This window comes from Trypanosoma cruzi, genomic scaffold (genome assembly GCF_000209065.1).
Source record: "Trypanosoma cruzi strain CL Brener 1047053516737 genomic scaffold, whole genome shotgun sequence".
In the NCBI taxonomy this organism is placed as follows: Eukaryota; Euglenozoa; class Kinetoplastea; order Trypanosomatida; family Trypanosomatidae; genus Trypanosoma; species Trypanosoma cruzi.
Window position 1 is genome coordinate 312,120 of NW_001849556.1, and position 11,508 is coordinate 323,627.

The 11,508-nt window shown below is 50.3% G+C and overlaps 5 protein-coding genes across 5 annotated transcripts, besides 22 other annotated features; all 5 read right to left on the reverse strand.

The window, feature by feature from the left end:
• Positions 1–3,891: a sequence feature (heterozygous, non-Esmeraldo-like haplotype).
• Positions 13–49: a microsatellite.
• Positions 54–88: a microsatellite.
• On the reverse strand, positions 299–1,291 carry Tc00.1047053503617.10 (protein kinase, putative; the record flags this gene model as incomplete). The annotated part of the gene is made up of 1 exon (XM_801674.1): positions 299–1,291. One exon carries the CDS (start codon positions 1,289–1,291, stop codon positions 299–301), a length of 993 nt encoding a protein of 330 aa, XP_806767.1.
• Positions 1,576–1,601: a microsatellite.
• Positions 1,770–1,802: a microsatellite.
• Tc00.1047053503617.15 (U6 snRNA-associated Sm-like protein LSm3p) lies at positions 1,826–2,317 on the reverse strand (the record flags this gene model as incomplete). Its single annotated transcript, XM_801677.1, has 1 exon — positions 1,826–2,317. The coding sequence occupies one exon, from the start codon at positions 2,315–2,317 to the stop codon at positions 1,826–1,828; it is 492 nt and encodes a 163-aa protein (XP_806770.1).
• Positions 2,085–2,118: a sequence feature (A-rich).
• Positions 2,156–2,179: a sequence feature (AT_rich).
• Positions 2,556–8,429, reverse strand: Tc00.1047053503617.20 (kinetoplast DNA-associated protein, putative; the record flags this gene model as incomplete). The annotated part of the gene is made up of 1 exon (XM_801675.1): positions 2,556–8,429. One exon carries the CDS (start codon positions 8,427–8,429, stop codon positions 2,556–2,558), a length of 5,874 nt encoding a protein of 1,957 aa, XP_806768.1.
• Positions 3,892–4,188: a sequence feature (areas merged during assembly that could not be assigned to a particular haplotype. This can correspond to areas where the two haplotypes were merged or to regions with more than two copies in the genome that were merged during assembly.).
• Positions 4,189–4,677: a sequence feature (heterozygous, Esmeraldo-like haplotype).
• Positions 4,678–5,209: a sequence feature (haploid, non-Esmeraldo-like haplotype).
• Positions 5,210–6,175: a sequence feature (heterozygous, non-Esmeraldo-like haplotype).
• Positions 6,176–6,228: a sequence feature (haploid, Esmeraldo-like haplotype).
• Positions 6,229–7,141: a sequence feature (heterozygous, Esmeraldo-like haplotype).
• Positions 7,142–7,195: a sequence feature (areas merged during assembly that could not be assigned to a particular haplotype. This can correspond to areas where the two haplotypes were merged or to regions with more than two copies in the genome that were merged during assembly.).
• Positions 7,196–10,283: a sequence feature (heterozygous, non-Esmeraldo-like haplotype).
• Positions 8,529–8,588: a sequence feature (A-rich).
• Positions 9,037–9,059: a microsatellite.
• Positions 9,147–9,182: a microsatellite.
• On the reverse strand, positions 9,219–10,226 carry Tc00.1047053503617.31 (nuclear receptor binding factor, putative; the record flags this gene model as incomplete). Its single annotated transcript, XM_801678.1, has 1 exon — positions 9,219–10,226. One exon carries the CDS (start codon positions 10,224–10,226, stop codon positions 9,219–9,221), a length of 1,008 nt encoding a protein of 335 aa, XP_806771.1.
• Positions 10,284–11,508: a sequence feature (areas merged during assembly that could not be assigned to a particular haplotype. This can correspond to areas where the two haplotypes were merged or to regions with more than two copies in the genome that were merged during assembly.).
• Positions 10,290–10,311: a microsatellite.
• Positions 10,375–10,835: a mobile genetic element.
• Positions 10,566–10,588: a sequence feature (AT_rich).
• Tc00.1047053503617.40 (ATPase alpha subunit, putative) lies at positions 10,860–11,508 on the reverse strand (the record flags this gene model as incomplete). Its single annotated transcript, XM_801676.1, has 1 exon — positions 10,860–11,508. A coding segment is annotated over one exon (649 nt), but the record flags the coding sequence as incomplete, so codon positions are not given.

Genomic DNA, 11,508 nt, shown 5'->3' on the forward strand with positions numbered 1-11,508 from the left:
GGGCTCCACCCCAAAAAAAAAAAAAAAAAAAAAAAAAAAAAAAAAAAAACAGGTTTTATTTTATTTTAATTTTATTTTTAATTTTATTACCTTTTTTTTTTTTTTTGTTGTTTGTTGGTTCTGTTTTCTTCAGCTGCGATTTCCCTCTGTTTCTCTTTGCCGCTGTCCACATGACGACAACATGCATGACAAATAAATATTTGTCCTCCCTTCCTCTTCGTTGTGCTTCATTAGTACGCCAGGCAGACGCACACACACACAACTGTCACGGATGTCTTCTTGTAAATCCACTCGGAGATTAAAGAGCGGCCTCCTCACTCATGTCATGCCGCACGTCGTCAAACCAACTGTGACGAAGCGCGTCATACGCGGTGATACGCTGACGTGGATCGTAGAGCAGCATGCGTTGCAGCAGGTCGATTCCCTCTGGCTCCAGTGTGGGGATGACACTACTCAGTGAGGTAGGCCGCCACTGAGGGAAGTCGACATTGTGGTGCGACAAGGAGGACACACCACGCCATGTAGACTCCGACGGGGTGCCGAGGACTTGAAATATGGCAAACAATTGGCTGATGGCGGTATCAGCGGCAAAGAGAGGCGTTCCTTTCGCAAGTTCTGCCATGACACATCCCATCGACCACACATCAATGGCAGGAAGGTAATGATTATCCCCGAGTAGGACCTCCGGTGCACGGTACCACAGTGTCATCACCTCCGTCGTGTATGTTTGCAGCGGAACACGAAAGGCACGACCCAAACCAAAATCCGCCAATTTCACCACCGACTCATCGCGGCTGATGAGAATATTGCTTGGCTTAATGTCACGATGTACGAAGCGACGGCTGTGACAGGCGTGTAATCCTAACAATAACTGAAACATAATACGTTGCAGTTTTCCTCCCACAAGTGGTGTGTTTCGCTGCTTCAATAATCCCTGTAAATCCTTTTCCATGTATTCAAAGATAAGAAGCAACTTCGAATCCTGAAGGGATACATCAAGAAGCTGCACAACGTACGGATGATTCAATTCTCGAAGAAGAGACACTTCCCGTACCGCCGTTGCCGGTACCCCTTCATCCTTAAGCTTCAACGAGATCCGTTTCACAGCGACAATGCGACCTGTTTGCCTATCAAGGCATTTGTACACAACACCGTATGACCCTTCACCTACTTTCTCCTGACGAAAGTAACGCTCATTGGCTTCCAATGCGGCGTAGTGTGGTTGGGGCATAATCCTCTGTGGCTGTGACGACAACGTGTCGTATACCACACCCCCTGCTGCTGGATTCATGCAAGTTCCCTTTTATTATTTTTTTTTTTTCTTTACTCCCTCTCGCCCCCCCACCCCCCACCACAGACACACACACACACAGGTCGGCTGTTACCTTTTTTTTCGTGTTTTTTTTTTTTTTTGCCTTCCGTCTTCGCCCTTCCTCCTCCGCCTAGCGGTTATACCCCCCACCCCCTCCTCACTGCAGTCACTGCGCCAACAAGATGAATAATAAAAAATAAAACAGGAACAACGGAGAGAAAATGAGAGTGAGGTGGCGCAATCCGACAGGACTTTACCACTGCAAAAAAAAAAACAAAAAAAAAAAAAACAACGAAAACAGGTGAGATAACAACAACAATAAAGGAAGACGAATGCACGCACCACTGCCGCCAATTCCCCATGTCTTTCTGCATCTTCCTCGCGCTGCGTGGCCTCTCAAAGTACCAGAAGACCGCCACCATCATCTTCATCTGCAGCGGCCTCTCCATGCCAATTGTCTTTCTCTCTTTCTCTCTCTCTATCTCGTCTCATAGAGATGCATACAGACATGCACTACTGTACAAGTGTAATGGTTTTTATTTGTGCGCCACGAATAAAACGAATAGGGGCTAATAGGGACGATGATGCCGGCCCCTCTACGCCTTTCGTGTCGTCCCCCACCACCTTCCACCCCCGCAACATCACGTTACAGTGATCATCCACCGCCAACAGCGTACCATCCACTGTCTCGTTGCTCACCGTGTGCACACGCACGGGTTTTTCAAGGCCCTGCACAATAAAGGCAAACGGGTCCATTTCCCTTCTGTTGGAGAAAAAGAAAAAAAAAAGAAAAGAGAAGAAGAAAACACATAGAACAACAACAACAACAAATTTCACCGCCAGAAAATAAAATAAAAAAATAATATTCAACAATGAAACACCCAGAGCAATCAACAAATACCGAAATGTTGGTTCCTCAACCTTCACGGCTTGTGATGCATGCAATGCCAAAAGAAGAAAGAAAAAAAGAAATTGCCCGTCGCCACTGGGTTCCCGAAAAGCCATAACCTCCAACCAACCAATTAACCAAACAGACAAACAAACGACAACGCAAAGGACACAACGGCAAGAGAGGAGAAATACCAAGTAAAAAAAAAAGAAAAAAGAATGCAATAGACACAACACATAGCCGTACAGATGGAGAAGAAGAAGAAAGGTAAATGGGTGGGAGAAGAATTTAAAATTAAGTTATTCTCTCGTGCTTTCACTCTGTTTTCCCCCTGCGCCTTCATTTCCAAAGAAACTAATTTGCCACAAGAGACGCAATCCACTTACTGGTCTCTGCAACCGTTTCCTCCAAAAGGTTTTCCAGGGCATGCCCAAGCACCAACTGCGTTAGCCCGGCACGGCGTCGGTTAACGGCAAGAATAGTTCGACCACTAGCATTGTTTTTTTTCGTCGTTGTGCCGCTGGTTTGCTGTGAAAGCAAAGGTGACGCGACATCATCGTGCTGCCGTTCAAAAAGATTTTCGCGCAATCTTGCCTCTGTGTAAATGTCCTCGTTGAGCGTCCCTTTGCGGGCGAGTTCCAAATAGTGATGTATCAGGAACCGCACATCGCTTCGCTGCAAGCCATTGAAAAAGCGCCGCGGGGTGACGGCGGCGATGGAGCGCGCTGTGATTTCTTCCGGTGTAAGAAACGCCTCAGCGTGCCAAAGATATTCATCGAGCTTCCGCAATTTTTGCTTCGACGCAAAATAGACGTAATCTGAGGCAATGCGCTCCGCCAACGCCCTAAGACCGGCACGCCACTCTTCAGTCACTTCATCTGTCGACGCAACGGCGGCGGAGGTCGCCCCAATAAGACCACGCCAAAGCGTTGCTTCTACCGTTGCGTACGATAAATCACCAGCGTCACCAATCGCCTCTACAGCCACACCCGCTTGCTCGACTATGTACACTGTCACCGCCTCCGTCATCGCGGCGTTGCTGCCTCCACCCTTTTTGACACCGGGAGTGGGGCACGACCAAACCTCGCCCGTAACAGCAGGACCCAAAGCAATGTTGACCTGATCGCCTGATAACAGTTGCTTACGGATGATATCGGCTTTAACAACTGCAGCAGAGATGGGAACCGTGACAACACTTTGCGCATCCTCTTTATGTAAAACCGGCGTGGGGTCCCCCAAGACAAGTAGAGAATCACCTGCCGTATTTTCTACAGATTCACCATATTGCACCCTCTCTACAGCGCTAGTTTCCCTCGCCTGTAACGGGCTAGCTTTTGAAGACTTTCCACCCAATACACCCAAAGAATCGCTTCTATCGGAGTCGTGAGCCTTGATATCGGGTGGGCAAGTCCTCCCCGTGACATCCAAAGTGCCCGTGGTAATAGCACTACCGCCCTCACTATTCACCAAATCAGCAGCCTCAACAAGCCATTCAATTAGCAATGCCTCACATACATTAAAAACACACTCTTGAAAACACGATAACTCATCCTCCTTCACCATTCGGGGAAATCTTTCATCCAACTTATTCTGCAAAAAGACACTTTCTACACATCCAGACACAGTCCTAACTTCATTATTCCTTGATGTCTCAATAAACTCCTCAGCCTTCTGTTTGGCAGCCTCTTCCTCCGCAGCCTTCCGTCTGGCAGCCTCTTCTTCCTCAGCCTTCCGTCTGGCAGCTTCTTCCTCCGCAGCCTTCTGTCTGGCAGCCTCTCCTTCCACCACTCGTCTATCCAGCTCAGTGCGGAAGGTGCCAGCAGCGCTCGCAACACACTCTGACAGAAAATTATCTGCAAAACCGCTGATACAATGGGCGGTCGCACTCCGTATAAGCTCGCGATCACGACTCAGAAAAGCCTCTTCTTCTTCCGCAGCCTTCCGCCTGGCAGCTTCTTCCGCAGCCTTCCGTCTGGCAGCTTCTTCCGCAGCCTTCTGTCTGGCAGCTTCTTCCTCCTCAGCCTTCCGTCTGGCAGCTTCTTCCTCCGCGGCCTTCCGTCTGGCAGCTTCTTCCTCCGCAGCCTTCCGTCTGGCAGCTTCTTCCTCCGCGGCCCTCTGTCTGGCAGCCTCTCCTTCCACCACTCGTCTATCCAGCTCAGTGCGGAAGGTGCCAGCAGCGCTCGCAACACACTCTGACAGAAAATTATCTGCAAAACCGCTGATACAATGGGCGGTCGCACTCCGTATAAGCTCGCGATCACGACTCAGAAAAGCCTCTTCTTCCTCCGCGGCCTTCCGTCTGGCAGCTTCTTCCTCCGCGGCCTTCTGTCTGGCAGCTTCTTCCTCCTCAGCCTTCCGTCTGGCAGCTTCTTCCTCCTCAGCCTTCCGTCTTGCAGCTTCTTCCTCCTCAGCCTTCCGTCTTGCAGCTTCTTCCTCCTCAGCCTTCCGTCTGGCAGCTTCTTCCTCCGCAGCCTTCCGTCTGGCAGCTTCTTCTTCCGCAGCCTTCCGTCTAGCAGCTTCTTCCTCCGCAGCCTTCTGTCTGGCAGCTTCTTCTTCCGCGGCCTTCTGTCTTGCAGCTTCTTCCTCCTCAGCCTTCCGTCTGGCAGCTTCTTCCTCCTCAGCCTTCCGTCTGGCAGCCTCTTCCTCCGCGGCCTTCCGTCTGGCAGCTTCTTCCTCCTCAGCCTTCCGTCTGGCAGCTTCTTCCTCCTCAGCCTTCCGTCTGGCAGCCTCTTCTTCCGCAGCCTTCCGTCTGGCAGCTTCTTCCTCCTCAGCCTTCTGTCTGGCAGCTTCTTCTTCCGCGGCCTTCTGTCTTGCAGCTTCTTCCTCCTCAGCCTTCCGTCTGGCAGCTTCTTCTTCCGCAGCCTTCCGTCTGGCAGCTTCTTCCTCCGCAGCCTTCCGTCTGGCAGCCTCTTCTTCCGCAGCCTTCTGTCTGGCAGCTTCTTCCTCCGCGGCCTTCCGTCTGGCAGCTTCTTCCTCCGCGGCCTTCTGTCTGGCAGCTTCTTCCTCCTCAGCCTTCCGTCTGGCAGCCTCTTCTTCCGCCACTCGTCTATCCAGCTCAGTGCGGAAGGTGCCAGCAGCGCTCGCAACACACTCTGACAGAAAATTATCTGCAAAACCGCTGATACAATGGGCGGTCGCACTCCCTATAAGCTCGCGATCACGACTCAGAAAAGCCTCTTCTTCCTCCGCGGCCTTCTGTCTGGCAGCTTCTTCCTCCGCGGCCTTCCGTCTGGCAGCTTCTTCCTCCGCGGCCTTCCGTCTGGCAGCTTCTTCCTCCTCAGCCTTCCGTCTTGCAGCTTCTTCTTCCGCAGCCTTCCGTCTGGCAGCTTCTTCCTCCTCAGCCTTCTGTCTGGCAGCTTCTTCTTCCGCGGCCTTCTGTCTTGCAGCTTCTTCCTCCTCAGCCTTCCGTCTGGCAGCTTCTTCTTCCGCAGCCTTCCGTCTGGCAGCTTCTTCCTCCGCAGCCTTCCGTCTGGCAGCCTCTTCTTCCGCAGCCTTCTGTCTGGCAGCTTCTTCCTCCGCGGCCTTCCGTCTGGCAGCTTCTTCCTCCGCGGCCTTCTGTCTGGCAGCTTCTTCCTCCGCGGCCTTCTGTCTTGCAGCTTCTTCCTCCTCAGCCTTCCGTCTGGCAGCTTCTTCTTCCGCAGCCTTCCGTCTGGCAGCTTCTTCCTCCGCAGCCTTCCGTCTGGCAGCTTCTTCCTCCGCAGCCTTCCGTCTGGCAGCCTCTTCCTCCGCGGCCTTCTGTCTTGCAGCTTCTTCCTCCTCAGCCTTCCGTCTGGCAGCTTCTTCTTCCGCAGCCTTCCGTCTGGCAGCTTCTTCCTCCGCAGCCTTCCGTCTGGCAGCTTCTTCCTCCTCAGCCTTCCGTCTGGCAGCTTCTTCTTCCGCAGCCTTCCGTCTGGCAGCTTCTTCCTCCGCAGCCTTCCGTCTGGCAGCTTCTTCCTCCGCAGCCTTCCGTCTGGCAGCTTCTTCCTCCTCAGCCTTCCGTCTGGCAGCTTCTTCCTCCGCAGCCTTCCGTCTGGCAGCCTCTTCTTCCGCAGCCTTCCGTCTGGCAGCCTCTTCTTCCGCCACTCGTCTATCCAGCTCAGTGCGGAAGGTGCCAGCAGCGCTCGCAACACACTCTGACAGAAAATTATCTGCAAAACCGCTGATACAATGGGCGGTCGCACTCCGTATAAGCTCGCGATCACGACTCAGAAAAGCCTCTTCTTCCTCCGCAGCCTTCCGTCTGGCAGCTTCTTCCTCCTCAGCCTTCCGTCTGGCAGCTTCTTCCTCCGCGGCCTTCTGTCTGGCAGCTTCTTCCTCCGCGGCCTTCCGTCTGGCAGCTTCTTCCTCCTCAGCCTTCCGTCTGGCAGCTTCTTCCTCCGCAGCCTTCTGTCTGGCAGCTTCTTCCTCCTCAGCCTTCCGTCTGGCAGCTTCTTCCTCCTCAGCCTTCCGTCTTGCAGCTTCTTCTTCCGCAGCCTTCCGTCTGGCAGCTTCTTCCTCCGCAGCCTTCTGTCTGGCAGCTTCTTCCTCCGCGGCCTTCCGTCTGGCAGCTTCTTCTTCCGCAGCCTTCCGTCTGGCAGCTTCTTCCTCCGCAGCCTTCCGTCTGGCAGCTTCTTCCTCCTCAGCCTTCCGTCTGGCAGCTTCTTCCTCCGCAGCCTTCTGTCTGGCAGCTTCTTCCTCCGCGGCCTTCCGTCTGGCAGCTTCTTCCTCCTCAGCCTTCCGTCTGGCAGCTTCTTCCTCCGCAGCCTTCTGTCTGGCAGCTTCTTCTTCCGCAGCCTTCTGTCTGGCAGCTTCTTCTTCCGCAGCCTTCTGTCTGGCAGCTTCTTCCTCCGCGGCCTTCTGTCTGGCAGCTTCTTCCTCCTCAGCCTTCCGTCTGGCAGCTTCTTCTTCCGCAGCCTTCCGTCTGGCAGCTTCTTCCTCCGCGGCCTTCCGTCTGGCAGCTTCTTCCTCCGCAGCCTTCCGTCTGGCAGCTTCTTCCTCCGCGGCCTTCCGTCTGGCAGCTTCTTCTTCCGCAGCCTTCTGTCTGGCAGCTTCTTCTTCCGCAGCCTTCTGTCTGGCAGCTTCTTCCTCCGCAGCCTTCTGTCTGGCAGCTTCTTCTTCCGCAGCCTTCTGTCTGGCAGCTTCTTCCTCCGCGGCCTTCTGTCTGGCAGCTTCTTCCTCCTCAGCCTTCCGTCTGGCAGCTTCTTCCTCCGCAGCCTTCCGTCTGGCAGCTTCTTCCTCCGCGGCCTTCTGTCTGGCAGCTTTTTCTTCCTCAGCCTTCCGTCTGGCAGCTTCTTCTTCCTCAGCTTTCCGTGTGGCGGTTTCCTCGTTGGCATTTTTTATGGCCCACTGTTTCTGTTGTGCTTTTGTGTGACTTATTTCGTATGGGGTATTGCTCTCGTACGTTGTTTCGTAGTTCGTTTTGCAAGGATTTTCTTCTTTCATAGAATGGATTGGCGGGATAAACAACTCCTGTTGCTTGATGTAGGAAAATGAATTAGTACGGTGGGTGTGCTGAATTATGGAGGTTCTTACTGATGTTGAATGGCATTCTTTATTTGGTTCTGAGACAAGGTAATACTCGTGACGTGGGCCAACATTGCTGTTTGATGTTCCTGATACACCGTGGAGGTATGGTGGTCTATTTGACAATGCAATGATGATGCAACCTTCTTTGAAGTTGTTAATAAGCTTTAATCGACGTTTTTCGTATTTGTGAATAATTTCACGTCTTATATGTGCCTCTGCCAGAACAACTGCAAATACAACGGAGCAATATCTCTTGTATTCCTGGTTAGAAGGAGTCGAAGACAAAAGTGGTTTTAAATGGACCCTCTCTTTGTCTTGATTGGGCTTATCATACTGTTTATGGTCTAATGCAATTGTTCCATGTTTTTCCGTTACACCCCTTCTGTCTACATCAGGCGTACAACCAACATGCATAGGGGCCTCTAAACCTTCCTGCTGGAGTCTGTCAGGGCGTGATCGCGGAGTAATAATCAATCCATCACCCTGATATGATGGCGATGCATGGAAGGTTTCGTACTGTGCACCGTGCGGATCTTTCCCTTTTCCTCGAGATTCGAGTAAACTGGCTTGAGACGCTTTAAGTTTGTTGATTTCTGATCGCAGTCGCTCCAGCGCCACACGGCTTCCACCGTGCTTCTTCAGCCAGCGGAACTCTTCTATGAGTTGCCCTGTTCGCCGTATATCGTCCAGCACGGCAAGGGCGTCAACGTGCATGGCCACTCTGGCGCCATCCGAGAGTGGCATGATGCCAATTGAAAACCTTTCTCCCTACCCCCTCACTTCTAATGACCACCTGAATACATACAATACCAAAACCAAATACATATACGCACACACACATACAAAAAAAAAAAAAAAATTATAAGAAAAAAGAAAGGAAAAGGAAGAAAAAGAAAAAGGAAATAATAATAATCGGCCACAGGAAGAGTGCGCAATTGCGTGGTAGAAGTGAGATTACAGTATGACTTTAATGATGTCTTATGGCAAAAGAAAACAAATCGAGGCATCAAAGAAACAAATAAACACATTACGTTTTTCTTCAAAGAGAAGATGTACCCACTCAAACGTACAAACGAAAAAATGTACGCACAAACCCCCTTATCATTGGCTTTTGTTTTACTACCCACGTGCAATATACATGCGACTGTTACCCATGACCACCTGAAGCCTACGCAAAAAACAAACAAACACACAACCGACAGTGGTAAAAAAAAAAAGCCACTGTTACACAAATACTTAATGACATGCCAGCGAAATTGTGATACATTGCTCGCCTATAAGTCAGAAAGAATCCATTATCACCATTTGTTTCCTCCCCTCCAATACCACCCACCCAATCCCCTCCCATTAAAATAATAATAATAATAATAATAAAAGAATTGCATTAAAAGAGCATTGCTAGCTAAAAAACAAAAATCTAAAATGACAGCAACACACACACTCACACACACGCAGATACATTATATATATATATATATATATATATATATATATATAACACTTCCACACCGCTCAACAAACACTTCTCTCAATTTATTTTCCTACGATAACCACACCTTTTTTCCCTCCATGTACAAACGCGTCATCCCACACATTTGGCAGCTGTTCCAGCGAGGCGGCCACGGAAGTCGGATAGCTAAAACCCATTGAAGAAAGCTGCTGAAGTACAAAATCAAGTTGTGTTTGACGTTCGCTGTAGGAAATACCTGCAAGGTATGAAGGGAGAAATAATCCCTGTATTGTTACCTCGTTGTAAATAAGATTTGAACCAGAAATCATCAATCCCACACCATTTTGTGCACCGTACGAAACTACATGCCCACCACAACCAACAAGTCCCAAAAAGGTATCAAAGTGACGGCCGCCAACACCATTGAGATACAATGTCGCACCAACGTTTCCTATTGCCTGCCGCATGGCTCTGGCTCCCTTCCCGTTGTACTCAAAGACTTCGCTGCTGTACTTGGCGTGACGCTCCTTCGCCCCTTTAAAGCGCTCTCCAGGGGTGCAAGCCGTGAAAACCTTTACACCAAGCGGCTTCGCCAGTGCTGCGACCGCCAACGAAGTTGGACTGCTGCCACCGTTCTGCACAATGACTTGCCCTTTCCGAAGGCTTGCAAACCCATTCAGGAGATGCTGGGCGACAATATAATTGGAGGCGTTAACGGCAAGGGAAACGTGTTTGGGATCAATTTTATGCACCATTTTGTGATCAACTGCAACACGCGTTGCCCACGTACCATGAGGCGGCGCCACCCACACCGTATCACCATCCTTCACATTCTGGGAAGCACCGGCCTCAACCACCTTCCCCACCCCCTCGCAGCCTCCCACTCTTGGAAACCCAGCAGAAGAAAACCGTCTCCGCCCCAAAGCCGTGCCATTTACCACGGCTGCATCTGTACGATGCAACGGCGCTTGCAGTACATCAACTATAACTTCTTCCTTTTTTGGTACAACTTCGAACGTCACATGTTTCAGGACACGGGAAATCGGGCCACAACGGGCATAGCACCACCCCTTCGACGTAATCTTCGACATTCTACTTTCAATCTTTATTTAAAATATGCAACAACAAAGAACACACACACACACACATCCTATTATATATATATATATATATATAATCCACAGCAGAATCAAACCACAGAAAATCCAATCCGAAACAAAATCAAACCGATATATTAAAAATAATCTTCTGGGCCGCCGGCCGAATCCTGCAGTTTGTCAATAATAGGAATGAAACCAGATAGGAATAAGAAAGGAATGAATGGAATAAGAATGGATTCACCATATCCTCAAAGTTTAACACCAAGTAATTGCATACATAAATCCTTTAGACACAATAGTGGCCTGTTCACTCTATTCCGATGGGATATCTATATATATTTATTTATTTATTACGAAGTGGCAGGCTTTGGGGTCCTCCAGCCACAAGACCCCGCCGCGCGGTGGGAATCAAAAAAGGGTGGGTGGGAAGGTAGAATAAAAATCAGGGTTCTCCGGCCGCCATCGGCACCCTAAAGTCGTGGCCTTTCTAAAATTCATACGGTAGAAAAGTATCATAAAGAATGCCTTCATTTATCAGGATAAATACACATTCGTTAAGTTAGCTACCTTCTCCTATGAAAAATCTCTTCACAAGCACCTAAAAAAAAAAAAAAAGAAGCACCACTATACAGCGCGCTTGCAGGAATACAATAGGTTCTTCAGCGCCTTCACCTCCTTTTCGCTCTTTATTGCATTCATCTTTGACTGGTAGTGTTGCAGGAAAAGCTGTGTGTGCTGCTTCAGCATCTCCTCAAGCTCGTCGTGTAGGACAGGGCTATTTAGGGTAAAGAAACGGATCAGATAGTTCAGTTCGTGCATGTACATGTAGAAAAACTTGTTCTTCGCCGATCCATACATGATGCTCAGGTCCTTGTGCACCAGCAGGTATTCGTAGAACTTCACGTATTGCACCTTCACATCGTCCAGGTAGCCATTCAGGCACGCATACAGTGATACGATGGCGCTCATGAAGTACGACGGTTGCTTCTGATTGAACAGCGCAACGAAGCGTGCACCACGGATCATGGGGATCGTCTGCACCTGCTGCCCGCCCACAGAGTCGGCGGCCAGCTTGCGGTACTCGGCAAGAATACCCTTCAGTTTACCAGCAACACCCTTCATCGCCACGTTCTGAGCGGACGAACCCACGCGCGACACGGAGAGACCAATGTTCACTGCGGGCCGCTGGCCACCGGTGAAAAGCTTCGTATCGAGATAGATCTGGCCGTCAGTGATGGAGATCACGTTCGTCACGATGTACGCCGTCACGTCA